This window comes from Haliotis rubra, unplaced genomic scaffold (genome assembly GCF_003918875.1).
Source record: "Haliotis rubra isolate DU_JTF1 unplaced genomic scaffold, ASM391887v1 Scf747, whole genome shotgun sequence".
NCBI classification, from domain to species: domain Eukaryota; kingdom Metazoa; phylum Mollusca; class Gastropoda; order Lepetellida; family Haliotidae; genus Haliotis; species Haliotis rubra.
Genome location: NW_025767465.1, coordinates 79,745 through 101,399, shown reverse-complemented (window position 1 = coordinate 101,399; position 21,655 = coordinate 79,745). Strand labels below are relative to the sequence as shown.

The 21,655-nt window shown below is 39.8% G+C and overlaps 1 protein-coding gene across 1 annotated transcript; it reads left to right on the top strand.

Moving 5' to 3' along the window:
* The first annotated feature begins 5,354 nt into the window (after positions 1–5,354).
* Positions 5,355–16,523, top strand: LOC124259995 (probable beta-D-xylosidase 2). Its single transcript, XM_046694224.1, has 12 exons — positions 5,355–5,647; positions 6,169–6,328; positions 7,901–8,071; positions 8,648–8,739; positions 8,999–9,225; positions 9,836–10,089; positions 10,224–10,446; positions 11,017–11,112; positions 11,294–11,499; positions 12,105–12,305; positions 12,726–12,900; positions 15,955–16,523. Exons 1-12 carry the CDS (start codon positions 5,355–5,357, stop codon positions 16,068–16,070), a joined length of 2,214 nt encoding a protein of 737 aa, XP_046550180.1. The 3' UTR covers positions 16,071–16,523.
* The last annotated feature ends 5,132 nt before the right edge of the window (positions 16,524–21,655 follow it).

Genomic DNA, 21,655 nt, shown 5'->3' with positions numbered 1-21,655 from the left:
CTCCTTACTCATTTTGTGACTCTTTTTTCACTGTTTGAATGAATTTGAATGAATGATTTGTGTATTTTTAAATTTTGACCCCTTGGCTCGTTTTTAATGAATTGCGTCAAAAGCAAAAGACCAGCAATACCACGGAGTTTCCATCAGATTATAGGAAAATGATTTCTGTTTGTAAAGTAATTATTACAAATCTCACATACGTCTTTGTTTCTATTTTTTGGTCAAGTGAAGTCGGTGATAACATTTGTTTTCCCGGTAGTTTATATACCACACAGTAACCCAGATTTACATTTGGCGGTTACTCCCATTAATGAATGAAGCCAAATTCCTGGATACAATTTGTTACCACCATCTTAAATGCTTGCCTCACAGAAATCCCAAATTATTAGAGTCTGTTTTTCATTAACGGTCACGGACCTATTGACAGCGTGTACATTAAGGCCGCTGAACCATTTGTTATAAAGTCTTTGTATATTCCAGCTCCTTAACTTGCAAATACATTTTGTTTCCACTTGCTTCCTTCTTCTCCTTGTCAACTGGTGAAGCCAGGCGTAGTTCATATCGTATCGTAACTACAGCTGCATAAAAGAAATCAGTTACACTACCCACGGAAGAAGCGAATTTGACACTTACATATATCTATTTACAGATGGATCGAAGGATGGTGACGCTATTGTTACGGCCAATTCATTCGATATTTGACTCGTTTAGCGAGTGTGTGCATCAAGTGTTACTATCAATCATTGAATTGCATAATATTGTAATTGCTACTGGCCAACACGACATCGCCATATGTGCCATCACTATTAATCTCATACGTTGATTTATAATCTGTGTATTGTTAAGTGTTGATTCCCTGGGAACCAGTCAGTCATCACACACAGTTCTGGTTTTCGGTAAACTTAATATGTATGTACATTGAGATTATGTATATAACTCCCCTTATATGCAGAAAAGTAAGTTGCTAGATCATTTTTGATGTTCTCTGCAGTTCTAGTACATTCAAACACATAATCAAAATATAGTCACAATACTTCCCCTCACTGACTCTACAGGTACATTGTATAACAGGTGAAAAATTGTTGCACAACATATTACACATAACAGTATACATATATTACATGCAATTAAATCAGCTTTCGGTTAACTTTTCTCTAGTTGCCAGTTGAGATTTGTGCAGCGGTTATTCTGCGATGATATCGTATTGGTCAGTCAAGATTCCCATTGTGTATTCCTTCTAGTGAAAGAATCACTGGCATCCGTGTATCGCTTCATTGTATTGATTTTACGGGAAATATTCATGTTTCGTCCGCGTACGATATGTTTAAAATGGCATGCTCCCGTATCAAGATCGCACACAGTTAACTATCTAAAGAATGAAAAATGTTTTTTGATAAATTGAATGTCAATACACTGAGGTCATTCATGTGTATGTTTTCTGCATAACCTATAATCCTGATCAAAGGCTGATAGTAAAATCTTAAACTGTCTCAAAAGCGGCTTCGAAGGTTCCATGTACTTGACCTACAATCACACAGATAGCAAGGAATAACGTCGTGTAGGTCAACGGTTGAGAGAATGGTCAGATAAAAGAGGCAATAAATTGTAAGCTCCGGTTTTATACAGTAACACGTGTTCGTTTTCTACAGGAAACATATGGTGAAGATCCATTTCTGAGTGGCGTCTTTGCTGCAAACTTTCTAAAGGGTCTCTAACTAGCACAAGTACATACATCTATTTGGACCACTTAAATATACCATTTGGATGATTTCGGGTACATTGACGGCGATCGTGTAACGGTGTCGTTTCGCGTTTGACTAAAGTCTTCGGGTTCTATTCTCCACATGGCTACAATATTTGAATCTTATGTTGAATCTATGCTATTATCTATATTACTTAAAGCAATAGTAGAAAGAGACCCGCGCACAACTCTTCTCCCAGCCTTATGGATACGATGGTATTAGTCAAAAGCTATAGATTTGTTCTGGATTACTGACAAGACATTATTCCTTGATCATCCAAAATAGCCTAGGGTAGGAACCTTGTTCTGCTATTTTGCATTATCTTTTGGCCAGGTGTCAGTTCCACAGAGCAAACTTACCATTAAGGTGATAAGGAAATATGGGATTTCCAAAAATTTACAATTTTGGAGATGTCGACAAGGGGAGATAACTGGTGGGTCATTGTAAATGATTGTTCTTTGCAAGCCACAATACCTAATCCTCTGTTAATTGATGAGTGAGTCAAGGCAGTTAAGACAGAATCTGGAAGGAAACCAAGTTCCAAGTTTCTATGCCTCTTAAAGAAGCCTCTGAAGGAAAGTTAAATCTTTGATGGGCATTTAGAAGTGGAATGCATTCATAAAGCAAGATTTATGGATGTCAACTTCTTTATTGTGACCTGATTTCTCCGAAACGTCGTGTTATTCACAATACAGGAGTTGACATCCATAAATCTTGCTTTTCTTATTAAAAAGTAAGTTATTTAAATCTACTGAGCTGTAGGTTTGTTGGATACGTCGCGATGTGATTCGTCAACAGTGTGGTATGCACAGGCAGTGAAAGTTGTATTGTATTGAATTTGGTTGATTGCATATTGTTTTGTGTTAAGCTGTCAGTTTGTATGTATGTGTGAATGAGGAACCTCGCATATCATGACATTGAAAACAGACTGAACTTAACATTATTCCATGGTCAATATCGCAATGTTGGTGAAATGGTAGTATACGGAAGTTTGTTTCACATTTTTGATAATCCCTTCTTTTATGCAGATAAAATTATTAATAAATTAACGAATAATGCCATGCTTCTCTCAGAGTGAGGGAAGATAATTTATATAGTGATTCTTATCATATTAAAATCATGCCGTTTGTAACCATAATGACTATATTGGTTGGAACACTTGAAGAACAAAATTAAGTTCAGACACGTCTGTTTGCTGTATACATTTGGCTCCAGATCCTTCTCCAGCACTGCCCCTATCCTCTGGAACTCACTTCCATCAGAGTTGAAACTGTGTCCAACCTTTGAGAAATTCAAATCAAGACTAAAGACCCATATGTTCTCCAAGTATCATAGTGACATTTAACTCCACTCAACACTCCCTGACTTTTATCTTTATACATTCCCATTGTAGCGCCTTGAGCAGGCATATCTGTCTGGATTGCGCGCATTATAAATGTACATTAATTACTATTATTATTTGCTATTATGCTAGGAAACAAAATCTAACGTTTCCGAATCATATCAGTCATGAATGATACGTGTTATATTTGGGATTACACTTTCTCGGTAACGTACAGATTCTAGTACTTTTGTTGGGTTGAGTCCCGTCCGTGCTTCGAGTCCACGCTCTCAGAGTCAGGCACCTAATCGCCAGCACACAAAGCCATCTTGCCCAGTCAGATACTGGGGATAGGACTCAACCCAACAAAAGTACTAAACTCTGTACTTCACCGAGAAAGTGTAATCACGTGTTACAAATGACCACTTTGTAAATGACATTGTGTGTTCATTGGTGATGGTCGATGGTGTTGGATGGTAGAACAGGATTTGCTCACCCTTTTGTTGACACTTGATGTGTGCACCGTTTGATAGTGATATATAAACACATGTTTATGACAGTCGGAATCGAACAATGAACGTTCAGCAGATATTTGTAAAGACGACAGTATCGCATCCACTAAATAGGCCTATAGCATGCCTGGGAATTGTGAGATTACCCTCTTCGCGAACAACTGGTATCATCTCTGATTTTCAGGGAACCATTTAGGTTTCACCCAATATGTGTGGAGAAGCCTCAACGGGAAATAACAGGGACAGAGTATTCCCTAGCTTTGGCATTTTATGTTTACAATTTATACACATAATGAACTGGGGAAAGTGAAATCTCCAAAAGTACCCCACGTTGTACGTGTGTAAGGTTTCTCCAGAAGGTGGTCTAGCTGACGTACGACAGCGCATAGGAGACGATGCAACTATACATGTAAATATAAATGTTCGAACACTTTAATAATTACAGCTGAACATATTTCATAATACAAATTAACATCCATTAAAATTGAACAAAAAACGAGAAACAATATATAATACATTGGAACTGTAATCCCGTACATTCAGGGATGTATTGCCAACATATTCCCATTTACAGTGTTAACAATGTGTTAGGTTCATACATTTATAAACGCATAATACTTTCTGTTTTAAAACTGTCAGTTAGTTGTGACAAGTTTCCACATTTGCTAAGGCATTGCACGGTGATTTGGTTTGGTTTCTCATTCTGTGATAAGATTGATCATGGGTGACAGCTGTATGCTGCAGAAGGACGATATACACCGTTATCCAGACTTTAAATGCCATTACAAAAGTATTTGGAAACCTAGATATCATAAGGTGAAGTAAGCTGGATCAAATGTTACTTGTTAATGTAAAAGCAACACAAAAAACTGTGTCGAATGTTAAACGCTGAGCGTGAGTTACTCAAGAAGTTTCTCGCCTAAAGTCACCAATACGGACTATAACGAAGAATACGTAGAAGAACGTCTTGCTTATTGAATAGAGCCACGCTTGGTTGTAGGTTCCTACACCGTTATCAAGTTGTTGTCAATAAAGTCGTAGTCTTAGTTACTGACCAACCAACTTCAGGAATTCGGATCAAACAATCAATACAGACTAAAACATGTGTAATCCATGTTGGATAACTGGGTGAAATTTGTGATTCTCAAAGGTGTTTGTTCAGTTAAAAAATATTGTTTAATCTTAACCTGAACACGATCACTTTGCAATGAAATGACGTCTTTAACATGGTAACACCAGTTCTAGGCGGTTCAGCTTTCACTTAAATGTCTTCAGGATGGGAGTGGGTATTAAATAGATAACTGTACAAACCATTGAGGAAACGTGTCACTCATGAAGTAACCACGCTTCGAGCATGCAATGAGCGTTGAGTATTAGCTATAAATGCACTATAGCTATCCTTATTGTTTTCCTTCATATACAATTAAAGCATTCCCATGTCACTCGTGCATTATTTCTTGGAAGGTCAGATGATTATACTTTTTTCAGCTGAATAGCCGCATCTTCATAAGAAATATGTAATATTGTGGTGTCAAATACTTGATAGTCTCCATTTACTTTTGCTTTAAAGTCTATTTCTCAGTATTAACTATTTTGTCGAAAACAACCCAGTCAACAGATATAACCGTCGGTTCCTTATCTTATCTTATAACCTTCAGGGTAATCATGCCCTGGTATATATATATATACGCAGCCAAATATAAATTGAGTGACATTGTTCCTGTAACACATCCCTAATTTGTCGTCATACAGACACTTTCCCTGTGTCGTCCACACACAATGCTTCTGTTTCTTCTCGCTCTCGCCACCATCGTGGTAGGGGACTACCCCTTTAGAAATATCTCTCTATCCTGGGAGGACAGAGTCAACGATCTGGTAGGTCGTCTCACCCTGGACGAGATCCAGCTACAGATGGCCCGTGGGGGGTCAGGAGTTAACGGTGGTCCCGCCCCTGCTATATCCCGGCTTGGAATCAAACCCTACGCTTGGGACACCGAGTGTCTCCGAGGTGATGTATGGGCGGGAGAGGCTACATCCTTCCCCCAGGCGTTAGGACTTGGAGCCTCATTTAGGTGAGACCTTTATGAAGGAAATACTGCAGCAGTAAAGTGCATACAGTCAGAACGATTAGAATATTCATGTTTTATCCACACAATATTCTTGGTTTACAAGCTCAGAAGTCATCCTTACGCGAACTTGATCACTAATTGATAGTTTCATAAAGGCATGTTGTAATATAGTCTGAATGTTTAAGCAGCAATCATCTGTTTGTTCTTGAAATGGTTTCCTCGCCTATATTGCAAGTAGTATCTGTTACATAAAAATGTTTGCTATGCAAGTATAAAGAAAGGAGATCTGCAGTAATATTTTTATAATTTTGCATTAGCTTTTCAATCTTTTACCAGTGACAACATGCTCTTTCCGTATATTTTGTATAAAATACAGAGGTAGACTCGTGTGTACACACTGCAAATCTATTGCTGTACAGGATGCTGACTGACAAATGCATACCAACATATACAGCACTGGTTACTCGGGTGGTCAAGTCCGATGACTTGGCTATAAATGTTAAATGATTTCGCTTCTCCTGCAGCACAGATCTGATATTCCGGGTGGCCCAAGCCACGGGGGAAGAGGTGAGAGCCAAGAACAACGACTACACTTCACATGGGATATACGGAAGTCACAAGGGTATCAGCTGTTTCAGTCCGGTCATCAACATCGTGAGAGACCCCAGGTGGGGAAGGAATCAGGTACGCTAGAAATTAAGTGTCTCTTGTCCTTAATCTTTTGGAATTTTGCTGTCTTCCCTTATACCTTTCTATATCCATTGTATTTACCTTACTGATCTATTTCAGTATTGTGTGTAAAATTGGTTATAATGTGCAGGTCTTTTACAGAAATATCTTAGTTAATGCATAATGTTGCCATTCGTTGTACAGTGGTACAAATTCATTCGTCCAAACGTACCATGTTGATTATACAGGATGTCTGGTCACGTAGGAAATTAAACACGAAAAAATAACAGAACAGAATACGAGATATAATGACCATCTCTCATGTGTCATATCTGACCTATGTTGTGTTGGCTTCTCATACCTGTTATAGGTAATTATCCTAGCGTTATAACGATATACTATATGCGTGATCCCCTCGGGCACTGTTTCTGCTTGTCGTATAAGGCGACTGTATTCGGCAGTCAGTTTGCCAGTTTGGTTTGTACTGACTACCATTTAACTGTAACTGACCAAACACTAACGTTGTGACGTTGTCCATAGTCGTTTGGAAACTTGTCTTTCACATTTCCACATCCATGGTCTTTATATTAATGATCTATTTCACAACTGTCTGTAGCCCGTTTGCCCGTTTGGTTGGTGCTGACTGTCATTTAACTGTAAAAATTGACAGAAAACTAAAGTTGTGACGTTTAAAAATTTGGATCTTTTACCTAACCACACAAACGGGTACTACAGGGGTTCGAAAGTTGAAAGTGTTCCATAATACAAATATTTTGCTTTCTTCCCTTACACTTCAAATGATTCACTTCAAGCGAACAAAGTAATGTATAGTCATTTTAAATCAATATATATATTCCAAAACATATCCTATTTAGTGTTTCGTTTTATATCATTGATACAGAAGTCAAACCCAAGGGTGCTCCATGGTTCTGAAGTGTGGGGGTGTTGATAAATGTAATGATGGACAAAGTTATTTATATTGTTATGTATTTCATAAATTGGTTTATTGTTACAAACAAGGCCATCATACGTTTTTATGAACTACTGATTTGAAAACAAGTCTCAGTGGAATTATTTCCAGTTGAACAATAGCATCTCCTAATCATGTTGGTTACTCTGGATGCAATATAAGACTTTGTTGTTTTCTGATTTATAAGCCAAAGTATCAAATGACCTTGTCGATTATGCGAAATGATCAGAAAGCGAAAGTGTGCCCCCCATGGGAGATTTATAACCTCCTGGATTACGATTACAACATGACTCAATCGAAAAAAATAGAAAAAGAAAAGCTATACTGCAGTGATGTACCAGGCAGCTATACATATGACATACATAAATAGCTACTTTGATTAAATACCTCCATACATATTTACATTTCAAAACAGCTGTAATAAAAAGCAAGGTAAATAGACGGCACGCTCACAAACTACCATTGACCTTGTCAACCCTTCTCGAAGGCTACAAAGCCTTGTCCTACAGTCACTCACAAAGGAAGGAACTAGCGTTATTAGAGAATGTTCTCATGCAACAAAATAGACACGAGGGAGCTTCTATTCATACAGTTCCAATTGTTTGGGTTTTTTTTAGGAAACATATGGTGAAGATCCGTTTCTGAGTGGGGTCTTTGCAACAAACTTCGTTAAGGGTCTCCAGGGAAGCGATCCCCGCTACGTCAGAGCCAACGCTGGCTGCAAACACTTTGATGTCCACGGCGGCCCTGAAAATATACCTGTTTCACGCTTCTCGTTTGAAGCAAAGGTAACTTGGAGTTAAAGACTGGAGGTAACTCTTTGTCACGTAAAACACCTGTAAACAACACATAGCAGTGAAAACAACATCGTGAAATGAATCTGGCAAATTCACAAGTTAATTGTTTACGGACAAATCTATTGAGTGTAAATATAATTACGAATCAGTGCAAGATGGCCAGAAGGTAATACGCACAACAATAGAACTGCTTGTATAATGTCCCTGACTGCAATATAGGATTCCATCTGTGACCACTCGTTCATTAAATGACAGCTGCAGAACCATTTCCATACTGCCTCCATGGAAACACAACATTAGTGCTTTAGTGAATATTTCTCAGCTTATGTTTTATGAAGGATTTAACACCTTAAATATAACATGTGCTTCTATCTGGTCAATTTGCATGGACTATATGAATACTTTTGTGTACATTGAAGGAGGTGGGGTAACCTAGTGGTTAAAGTGTTTGGCCGTCACTCCGAAGACCCCGGTTCGATTTCCACTTTTGAATTATATTGTTGATGTTCCCCTCCTGAGTTTGCATATATATTGGTAAAGGCAATATTAGCAATAATTGTTTTCCAGGTGTCTGAAAGAGACTGGCGCACTACCTTTCTCCCAGCCTTCCGCTCCTGTGTCAAGGCCGGGACCTACAGCCTCATGTGCAGCTTCAATAAGTAGTGTACAAACTAAAAGCTACATGTTCTGTTTTATTAACGAAACATTACTCCATGATGACTAGTCATACCAAAATTGGGGTCCACAAAACGAACGTACCAACTCGTACCAATACGATAGAGTGAGTGACTCTTGTTAGCAAGTAAACACAAAAGAAATGTACCAGTGGCATCGTAGACACAACGTCGAATATTTTTGGTAACGGTGATACTTCTTTGTAATTCCCTCTTACGTTATTCTGTGTCACTTATGTTCAAGAATCAACGGCGTGCCAGCATGTGCAAACAAGAAGCTTTTGACGGATATTCTAAGAACTGAATGGGGTTTCAAGGGTTATGTGATCAGCGATCAAAGTGCCATTGAAAACATCATCACTGAACACCACTACCTCAACAACAGCGTCGACACCGTTGCAGCGTGTGTGAAGGCCGGGTGCAACATTGAATTGTCACAAAATCTAACCCAGCCCGTGTACATGTCTCTTGGTACGAGTATATTGTTTGGGAGTTTACTATGGGGAGATGCTTTCTTTGTTAACCTGAATACGGGATGATGGCAAAGGGCTTGACCATCTTCCTTGCCAAAGTACATAGTTAAGTAGTCAAGTATTATAAACATCATCAATCTGTAGCACACGTCTGTATGCCTGTAGGTTTGGAATGAAAATCGTACCTTAACGGCATTAAGTTAAAACATGTCCTACAAATGTATCTTTTGCTGGCGAAGATACACATCTTTAACAGAAACTACAAAAAGGTCAAACATATTTTGGCATTTATCTGATGTCCGGTTCGACTTTAGCTGTAGCTTGGATTGTGTCTATATCAGTGGATTGCATGAGCTGAGCGAATTTATGCAGAGTTGAATTTCAAAGACATATTGGCTGATATATGTTTTCTGTAGATGATGATGCTTAGCAACTGTCATAACTGCCATTATATAACATGACGTTTGTACATGCAATAATATTGAACGCAAAATTTAAACCCATTTCACCTCACTCACTGCCAAACTCTAAACTATCGTAAAATGTCTTGAAATATACGAAATAAGCTAGTACACTTCCATTACAGTATTGTCTGTTTTTCTTTACAGTTGATGCTGTTAAACAAGGCAAAATTACTGAAGACGAGGTCAGGACCAGTGTGAAGGCGTTGTTCAACGTCAGAATGAGGCTTGGAGAGTTTGACCCACCGGAAATGAATCAATACACCAAACTAAACGTTTCAATAGTTCAGAGCGAGGCTCACAGGAACCTGTCCATGGAGGCAGCATTGAAGACGTTTGTATTGCTGAAAAACGAAAACAACGTCCTTCCCATAAAACCATCGGACTACCGGGATGTGGCGGTAGGTGTTGGTAATTAAAAAAACATATAATATATCTTTACAGGGTTGGGTGTAATTCTGCGCCAGTCACATGTAATACTGACGGTAATAAATAAACAAATATAACATGAATAACGTGAAGTCTTGTGAAACAGGTTGTGGGACCAATGGCTAACAATCCTCAAGCACTGTTTGGATTTTATACCCCTGACATGGACCCTAAATACACCACCACCCCTCTACAAGGTGTACAGTCTATCTGGTCTACAGCGAGGTATGGAGCTGGCTGCTCGGACAACAGATGCACTCAGTATGACCGCCAGGAAGTCCAAACAGCGGCAAAAGGCAGTGATCTGGTATTTGTGTGTCTTGGGACAGGTGAGTTCATTATAAATTTTATTTGGACGTTATTTCCAGATGTTATATGTTGTTTATTATGCATTGAGTAAAGATATAGCGTGTTTATTTGAAATAGTAAATCAACATCTCCTCCGAATTAAAGAAAAGTCTTTGTTATAAATGGTGCGACCATGCTGACCTATGAGAATATAACAAACCAACATTCCACATTCACAATATATGTAACACATCACTGCAAAAGAATACCCAGTCCTTTGGCATAAAGAGCAAAATACCTGTGGAAATGGGCCGCTGGAAAACTGAGGGGATGTCTGCTTCTTGCCTAGATGTGTTTTCCAGTTTGCTCTCTCTATCTGTTTGCATGAATAGTTATCAGCGATCCCTTCATGTGCTTCTGAACACTATATGGTTGATGGAGATGATGTTGGGGGTCTGGTGGACCCCTGACGTACAAATGCAAGTTTTATATTTTATCAAAATACATTTGGATGTGGACTTCAGATCAAAGGGGATAAAAGAGCTTAACGGGATTCTGTAATAGTTTGTACATTCTACAGGGGTGTGATGTTGAGAATACCTTTCTGTCAGGTGCTGAGCTAGAGTCTGAAGGCAACGACAAGGCCAACCTGGACCTCCCTGGACAACAGCTGCAGCTGCTTCAGGATGCAGTCGCCTACGGCCAGGGTATGTGGAGGTACATTGAATAACCACTGTGGGATTTCTTTTGCAGTTCTTCAATGCTCATTTATCAGTCACATATTAAGATAGTCTTGTTCCGTACAAGACCTACGAAAACAATAAAAGCAACAGAAACACCAAGTATCATTTCCAATAAATATGAATTTTTCGTCTGTCCTTTCAGAAGGTGCGAAGGTCATCCTCCTTCTCTTCAATGCTGGGCCACTCAACGTCACATGGGCTGTAGAGAGTCCACAGGTTAATGCCATCATGGAACTATTTTTCTCAGCGCAAGCAACAGGCGAGGCATTGCGAAGAGTTCTTTTAGCTGAAGGACCCAACTCAGTTCCGGCTGGCAGACTTCCGGTCACGTGGCCAAGGTATATAGACACGGTAGGTATATGTATTTGACTCAAAACATTTCCTGGTTATTGTTTACCAACTTTGAGCTTCACTCGACTCTTTCTCAAAAGTTATTTGGTCAGTTTAAATCATGGTGGACATGAATATCAGTACTAATAGAGTATTTTCGTGCTTGGATGTCCAGGTTGACATTTCCTTGACTGACAGTGTCATGGTACTATCATTTCATAACAGTTAGCGGCATTATGTAAGTTGTACCATGAACAATGGTGAATGTTCTGCTATAAGTACTTATATTTATTTGTTGAAAATATGACCGTTACTATCATCGTAGAGTCTTGGAACTGTTTCATTGTCATTGTAAACGTTGAGGTAGCTTTCATAATGCAACGTTTCGGTATTTGACGAGGACAGTAAGTTGTTATCCATAAACGTATCTGTCCTGTGTCATGGAACTCTCAGGAATTGGATTTGGTTTAACTGTCAGACTGATCTGAGACGTGTACTATATGGATCTACCAGGGAATTATCTGCAATATTGACCTTCAAGGAATGATGGTCAAACATGTTTGAATACCTTCTCCAGCAGCGTCACACTTGGCTCGTATGTATTGACTGTCGACTTCTTTAACAAGGTGCCTGACATGACAAACTACTCAATGGTTGAACGCACATACCGCTACGCCACGTATCCAGTTCTCTTCCCCTTCGGCTATGGTCTGTCCTACACCAGCTTCTTCTACGACATTTTGGAGTACAACAGTGAGGTGACAGCCGGGGCCGACTTGACTGGTTCTGTGTTTCTTACCAATCGAGGATCCTTCGATGCTGATGAGGTGTGTACTATTGAAAATATGCAATGTAATTGAAAGATACTTCAAAGAATTCCTACATCATCCTTCAATATCTGCCTGAAACATGAAACTAAGTTCAATTTAAAAGAAAATAATCAATTTTTTTCTTAAACCTCTGTCGCTTGTGTATAAATAATCGAATATGCACCGGAGAATTCAGTCACTGGGCGCCAGTCTACGTAACTGGGATAACATGTCATGAATCAACCGTTTGAGCGAGCCAATCCAACCGATCCCTTTTGTCGCCTCAGAAGGCAAGCATGAGTTGATAAAGACCGATTGTAAAGACTAGCTGACGGATCTTCGACCTATTATGCACAGTGCAGGATGTCAATGACGAGTATCATAATGATATTTGGAAATCTTTGGATTGAAAAACGACCCATCGTGTCTTTATTTCAGGTTATCCAGGTGTATATATCCTGGTCTAACGCCACTGTGACAGTTCCACAGCTTCAGCTGGTCGCCTTCGGCAGAGTGTTTGCACCACAGGGTGTACAAACACAATGGGACTTCACCATTTCGGCTGAAACCATGGCAGTGTGGACTGAACAAGATGGATTTGTTGTTGAACCAGGTATGTTCATTGTGCAGGTACCAAAACACTTGGTGATGGCAGAGTGTATCGAGACTGGGCCCGGATTCCGGGTATTGATATTATGAACACACAGCTGGTGCAAATATACTTTCCCAAAAAAGAAACGCATTTTGGGATTTCTACTGTATATTTATGTTTATTTTAAAACATCTTGTAGGCTTTATGAGTCAATGAAATATAGCGAAATTGCACACTGGGAATGCAGACTTATCCGTCTTTGGCACCAACTCGAGGAAAGTCAGTTTGAGTGTCACATGGAGACGTGTGGTGGCGCTGAAGTCAATACCTCGTGTGACCACCGTGGGCATCCAGAACTGCACGGCATCGCCTCGGCATCGAACGAATAAGTCTCAGAATCTCGTGTTGCCCAATCGCAGCCCACTCTGCCTGTAGTGCCTGTGCGAGTTGCTGAAGTGTCTGGGGCTGAGGGTTACGGCTTCGCACCCGTCTGTCCAGGGCATCCCACGGATGTTCGATCGGGTTTAAGTCCGGTGATCTCTGGGGCCAGGGAAGCACATTGATGTTGTGGTTCTGGAGGAAGCCTCTAGTGTGACGTGCTGTGTGGGGCCTGGCATTGTCCTGTTGAAACAACTCCCTCTGGCGATCAATGATTGCAAGGAGTTGTGGGCGTAGGATTTCGTCTCAGTACCGTTGAGCTGTCAGGTTGCCCTGGATCATCACCAAATCACTTCTCCTACGTCAGGTGATCGCTCCCCACATCATCACACTTTCCCGGCCGAATCTGTCCACCTGGGGAACGCAAGCGTTGGCGAAATGTTCACGTCGACGTCTGTACACCCGCATTCTTCCATCGCGTCGTTCCAATAGAAATCGTGATTCATCATTGAACCAGATTCTACGCCAATTCGGTAGGTTCCAGGCCTGAACGTTGGTGCACCATTGAACTCGATGTCGACGATGTTGTTGTCGAAGCATAGGGCCATAATAAGGTCTTCTGGCACGTAAACCAGCCTCTCTCAACCTTTTCCTGACGGTCTGTGCAGAAAGCCTCCTCAATCCGGGTATTTGTCGAGCGGTACTGGTCGCCGTAGCTGTTCGATGACGCAGGTGAAGTACCCGGATGTAGCGATCCTGCGCCGCAGTGGTCGCTCGAGGTCGCCTACTACGAGGGGCATCTGCTACCGAATTCTCCTGGCGATATCTCTCCCAGAGCCGTGAAATGGTGCTTTGGTGAACATTCATGCGTCGGGCAACTGCACGTTGAGACTGGCCAGCTTCAAGCAAACCAATTGCGATATGACGGGTGGCTTCACTTAGACGTGGCATTTTGCGTTCGTCAACAATATTCCAAATACAGTGAATAATCGACATACAGCGATCAATCTTTTATACCCATCATTGGGACTATCTGATTCACAACTTTCACGTTCATTGCATGTGAATTGTGTATTCTGTGACACTATGCGCCGAAATTGAAAATCATGCTGTTAAATACGGGTATTCTACAGATGGTGCGTTTTGTTGTGATGTTTCAAAACACCATAGGACTCATAAACAGTGCAAAACCCTTTGTAAAATAATTCACGTTTTAATTCATTACTACATGAAATTGCTATTTTCATGATGCGTTTCGTTTTTGGGAGAGTATATTATCGTTTAGTCCTGTATTATCTCATGTATTTCACGAGGCGCAGTAGATTGGTCTGGGAAAGCAATTGGCGATTGTCATGACCAAAGTTGTCAGAGAAGATTACTTCATCCATTGTGAAATATCAGACTACCCTCTTTAGTATCTGGTGTTACCTTCCTCTTGAGAAGACCTTTAATATAACAACGGCAATCATAAGGTTAACCGGTTCATACACTGATTACAAGAGGAAACTTGGGTTATCTCCCATTTGACAGACACCCATTTGACAGACACCCAATTGGCAGACACTGAACTAGAAGGTTAATGAGGGTAATACCTACGGGTATAATGGAACAGTCCACTGTCCAGTGAGTAGAGCAGGGTGAGCCTGAAGCAGGCTTGTTACTGAGAAGTTTGATTGCGGGTAAATAGAACTTTGTTGTGATTAAATGATAAATGATATCTCTTCTCAAAATTGATTTTACTTTCAATTACTATCTAATATAAAAACAGGTTTGTCACTTAGAGGTTTGATTGCGTTTATTGATAGAAAAGCCCCCCTCCCAATAATAGCATATGTACAACAGAAGTTAATTGAGAAAACGTTTTGTTGGAGAGATATAGATATGAAAACATTCTGATTTGCAGTAAATGAGACACCTGCATTGCCATGTAAGATACGATTAATACCAATCAGTGTTCTGATTTTAACAATACTTTCTAAAGATTGTAACAGTTTATGTCTTTGAGTAGTATACAATGGACATTCAAGGAAGTAATGAAAAACATTCTCACATCCATGGCCACATTGACATGATGCGTCATATTTTTAAATATGTATTCTAAATAAATCGTAATTAAGTGCACTCGTCATATATCTTAATATTGTGTGCAAAACATATAACTTCTTTATTCCATATGAATAATATTTAGGTTCACATTTGTCTTTATTTGATTTATATGATACAACAGTGTCGCAATTTCTAATAGATAAGCTAATGTTTTCAATATGATGATGCCAACTCCCGTTAGACTAGAAATGTTTATGTCTTTTCATCCATCTTTCAAATAAATAGCATAGCTTCAGTTTGTTCCTGTGCTTTTATTTGGACTATTCCATTATAATGTGTAGGTAACAGGTAGTAGATAATCTGTTCACTGAACCGTAAATGTTGTTGTTTTAAGGTGTCTGCGAACTGGCTGTCTGCGTAATGGGAGGACACCGAAACTTGTAATTAGCTATGTCAGCTAGTTTATTGACAATTGAAAGAAACATTGTATTGTTTAAACATTGTTATTAGAATCGTTGATATAAATCATTAAAAATGACTATTGGTGGTCAACAGCTCTTGATGTGCTTGCAATTATTAAATTATCAAATTTGCTACAGTAATAATGGGCGTAAGTGCATACGCTAAATCAATACCTTTATCTTTTTTCAGGTGTCATTTCATTATGGGCAGGTGGTCAGCAGCCTAACATCAGACCAGCTGTAGAGTCCAATGTCCTTGCTGGCCAGTTCAAAGTCATAGGGAAAAAGGTTCTTGGTCGATATTAATAACAAAGACATGCTTTTTCAATTACTCCAGACTAGATTTCCCTGGCTAATTTCTACGTTTGGATTGATGTACAGCAAGCAGCTCAAGTGACATGTAGCATCACTATTGCACTGACAGACAAGAACACGTGAATCTGCAATCTGTAATGTACTATATTGTAAATTGTGTTAAATGGTATTATGTATTGTAAAGTATAATGTTGGAATGTTTAGCATGGTGGTTTACGTCAGGGCTGGATGTTGTCTCGGCACAACAACAGCAGCATCTTCCCTCCAATGTTTTGAAGTTTGTTTTGTGTCTGTTGAGTGTGTCTCAGATAGTAACATTTTATAGGAGGCTATAATAAAATTGACCACTATGTATATTGCAAATATGGCAACGTAAAGTCACTTAATCGTATTACGCCCTGTATTCAAATTGAAACTGTATGCAGTAAACGCAGTTATTGTGAATGGCGTTTAATCACATTTATTTACGAGTGAGTGAGTGAGTTTATTTTACGCCACACTCAGAAATATTCCAGCTATTTGGCGGTGGTCAGTAAATAATCGAGTCTGGACCAGACAACCCAGTGATCAACCGCATGAGTATTGATCTGCGCAATTAGGAACCGATGTCAACCAAGCCAACGAGCCCGACCACCCGATCCCGTTAGTCGCCTCTAACGACAAGCAGGTTTGTTTTTGTACGATTTAGAAACAGTAACTTAGTCACGTACAATAGCCCAGCGGATAAGTGCAGTTTTTTTCACTGAATTGTGCACTTTGTGTTACAAGCATGAAATTTGGCATGATTGTAGCTTATACCATTCTTATTAAATAAAGATCGAGAGGCCTCGCAGATTTTTTATATTTTTCATATTTTGGGGAAAAAGTGAAAAATGATAATTTTTTCGACTATTTTCATCATAACTTTTTCTAATATTTTTCCAATTCTCAAACATCCTATATCAAATTGTAGAAAATTCATAGCTGATCATTTTCCATACATACAAGTCTTGTCTATCTTTAATGGTTAGGTTTATGGAAGTCAATTTATATCATGACAACCCGAAAAAGGGAAAATTGACAGACATTTTTCAAAATGGCCACCATATAGACTACAACAGTAAAATAAGTATGAGATCATCCCATGATCTAACAATTTTTTATCATTTCTTTGCAAATCGAAACGAGAAGCCTCGCAGATTTTGGCCATTTTACATTTTGGGGGAGAATGGGGGTGGTGGTGGAATTTTTCAACATATTTTACCTTAAGTCAGTCTTAGATTTCCAAATCCTAATAAATAATGTATCAAGAATATTGCGAGAACAGATGAAAGTTTTTGAAGGAATATATACTCATGCCAATAATGGTTGTCACCCCCCTCCCACCCCAACCCCACACACACCTCACAGCCCCACCCCACACCCCCTCTCCAATTAAAAAAATTGAAGGAGGTGACAACCATTATTGGCATGAGTATATCAGAAGATTTACTTACATGTAACATGTATGAGGTTGGTTGCCTATGGATCACCTATAAAAACCATATTTAAATCAACGCAAACATGTTTGATTTCAACATCAATGTCAAAGTAGCTATATTCAACAATCTGTGGCAGGTTACTCATTTGTGTCTTGAGTGGAATTGTATCTAGCTTGACTGAATTAGAAAATCGTCTCCTCAACATTTGCACAGTGCAGTGCACTTTAGAGCTGCTTTTACGCATTTGGACCGGTTTGAACATTTTTTACACAGTATTTATCATTATTATTATTATTATTATTATATAGGATATTCATATAACGTACATATCCATGAACTGATACATGCTCAAGGCGCTTTGTTTTTCCCCCTTGATCATTGGATGTCAATCTCAACGGCACATTGTATTATCAATCTCAACTCCCGGGGCAACATACAACTGCTGCAGCCACTCGGCGCACCAAGTTATTGTGGCTTTCCCATCCTTGTGAGGTACCCATTCACAGCTGGGTGGACTGGGACACATAGCCACAGCACCTTGTACAGGTTTACTGCACGTTGCTGTACCCGCAACTAGGTATTTGCACGTATTCATGTGGACATCTTGTCATTTACCAACAGATTCATGGGTTCTTTTAAGTGCACCGGGTTGTGTACTGTACACTAGGGGTTGTGACAACACTTAAAGAATCTGCACAGAAGGTTGACTCCAAGGTTTTTGCAGCTGGTTACAGCTGGGCTCGATCCCGGCAAGCTCGCTTGATCACTAGCCTATTGCCTAAGACAGCTCGCCCACCATGCCCCCTGCTCGCCCACAATGCATTTCAGCAATTCCTGGTAGCTTTTTGATGCCTTCGGAAGACTTGAAAATAGAGGTACAAGCTCTCCCTGAGAAAGTTATTGCCAGCCCTTATCCAGAGGGCTTGGTAACTCCTGTGATTTCATCAGGGATTGCCCCCAAACATATGCCCCCGGATATACAGCTGTCTATATGTTGGATCAAAGCTGATTCTGTTGGGGGTATATTGTCCACTGTTCTCCCCTTCGTGGGGAACAAATGCTTTCTTGCTTCAATCACTTTCATGTGCTTGCTTGCTCTGTCAGCAGCACAACAGCTCAAGCTGATGAATCTGTGCATTAGTGATTTCAAGTGGTGGACGAGCGAGAGAAATAAAGGTGCCTGTAATTTCAGTAAACGCGTTCCATCCATTCCACGAGGTCTGCTTTCCTATTCTACCAAAGGATGACACACTGTCACTTGTGAAGCTGTGAAACATTGGTAGGGATCGAGAACGCATGTTGCAGCCATGGCCAACACAACCACATTTGTGTCAACAGTATGAATGTATAATTTCTTCCATAAAGACAAGATATATACAGACGAGTCAAGGCATGGAAACCTGAATGAGTTTTTCAGACATGAATATCACTCTTGCGTACCATCTATATCTCATCAAGGTTCTCTACGTCCATGCACAAAATCAGTTCTTCTCAATTACTCTGAAGACATTCCACCACAAACTGACTCAAAACCAGATGTTGACGTATCAATCCTTGATGGAGTCGCAGTAATAAACATGCTAAAACCCGCAGCTCAAATAACACTGGATGGATATTTTATAATGTGTTCTTGAAATACTTGCATACTCCAATCAGATAGTGCATGCTGTTTGGGACAAATATCAACACGCAACGTTAAATCCAGTTCAAGAACAAAAAGAGGAAGTGCAAAAGGACGACGAGTGGAAGTTTTATGAGGTGTGATGCCAACAAGAAAGAACTTTTTGCTATACAAATATCCTATAATATGCTAATAATAATAAATACTGTGTAAAAAATGTTCAATCCGGTGCAAGTATGTAAAAGCCGCTCTAAAGTGCACTGCACTGTGCAAATGTGGAGGAGACTAATTAATTTTCTAATTCAGTAAAGCTAGATACAATTCCACTCAAGACATAATTGAGTAACCTGCCACAGATTGTTGAATATAGCTACTTTGACACTGATGTTGAAATCAAACATGTTTGCGTTGATTTTGATACTCATACATTATACATAGAGAACCTCACCCAAGTGTCTACTGATATCAATCATATCAACACGATTTGATAAAGGTACAAATTTTATTTAATTGATATCAGTAGACACAATGGTGAGATTCTATTTATCATAAAATATCATTCTTCATAACTTTTCAATGAAAACTGTAAATCTCTCAACACTGTACTACCATTAGACTTGCAGTGCAGCGATGTCATAGCATTGTGGCGTCATCAGTTCATGACGTCATGGCATTGTCAGAGCATTGTACAAAATCAGAGCATTGTACTGTCAAAACGATATCTCCTAGGAGATATCATATGATCTCACACAAGCGATATCTCCTGTGGAGGTGAGGTGAGGTGAAATTGGGTTTAACGTCGTGCTTGAGAATGTTTCGCTCATATGACGACGTGCATGCGTGTGTATGTGTATGTGCGGCTGCTTGTACTAGCCCAGACTGAAGCTAGTTTTATAGTGCTAGCCCACTGAGATACCATGCTGCAGTGAAGCATAAATACCCCACTCAGACACATTATACTGACTCCAAGCCGACCAGTCCTTGTTGTACCCATTTATGCCGAGCGCCAGGCAGGGACCAACAAGTACCATATTTTAACGTCTTTTGGTATGACGCAGTCGGGGATCGAACCCGCTACCTTCCGCTCTCCGTGCGGACGCTCTAACCACTACACCACGGATGCGGTGTGGAACACAGTTTTGGATGATAAATGTAAATCTTCTGAAATATCCCTTCAAATAAACTTTCATCTGTTCTCGCAATATTCTTGATACATTATTTATTAGGATTTAAAATTGAGTTGAGATAACATTTTTCGGAAAATTCATTTTTTCTCCCCCTATTTTCCCCAAAAAATGAAAAATGGCCAAAATCTGCGAGGCTTCTCGTTTCGATTTGCAAAGAAATGATAAAAAATTGTTAGATCATGGGATGATCTCATACTTATTTTACTGTTGTAGTCTATATGGTGGCCATTTTGAAAAATGTCTGTCAATTTTCCCTTTTTCGGGTTGTCATGATATAAATTGACTTCCATAAACCTAACCATTAAAGATAGACAAGACTTGTATGTATGGAAAATGATCAGTTAAGAATTTTCTTTAATTTATATATGATGTTCGAGAATTGGAGAATATTAGAAAAAGTTATGATGAAAATAGTCGAAAAAATTATCATTTTTTCACTTTTCCCCCCCCCAAATATGAAAAATATAAAAAATCTGCGAGGCCTCTCGATCTTTATTTAATAAGAATGGTATAAGCTACAATCATGCCAAATTTCATGCTTGTAACACAAAGTGCACAATTTGATCACTTATCCGCTGGGCTAAAGGTCTGTGTTACGAGGGCATGTTCTCTATTCGCCCACATCCCATCTCGCCCACAGTTTTAAAACAACATATTGGTTAGGGATTACATAATGATCAACTTGTGTCATACCTATGACTGAAGAATGGACTCTCCTATTTTGAAGATGTGGGCGAATTGAGATGTGGGCAAATGAAGACAAAGTAATTTACATTTTGTTTTTATTTCTGTAACAAAGTTTCATAATGTTCAGTTCAACTTGATCAGGTGTCCAGCCGCGTCCAGAAACTGTAGCGGTGATCTTCTGCCAGTTTCCAGTTGCTGCTTCTTAAATCCAAGGTGGAATCCCTCCAAGTGATTGTTTGTTCTTGGCCCAGTGTTTCCATGTTGATTCCAAATGCGAGGTGGGAATCTTGCGTCGTAGTCAACCCATGTAGATGTGATGTAGTCGTTGAACTGGCCGATTCCGTCAACGTCGGGAGACTGGTTCAATACTTCCATCCAGGCATCTTGGATCTGATCCACTGGGAGGAGGGGGGAGTGCTGCAGCACGTCGCACGTGGGTGTTGAAGGCACGGTTGTCCTTGTAGGTTTTTCACAAGGCCTTTCTCTGAAACCTGCCGCCAAACCGCCTGGGTGAAGTGGAAGTAGCATCCACGGACTTCTGCATCGGGGAAGACTCTCTCAGTGGCTCCAATAGCAGCAGCTTCGTAGTCAGTCTGTACAACGGAGGGAGAAAGTTGAATG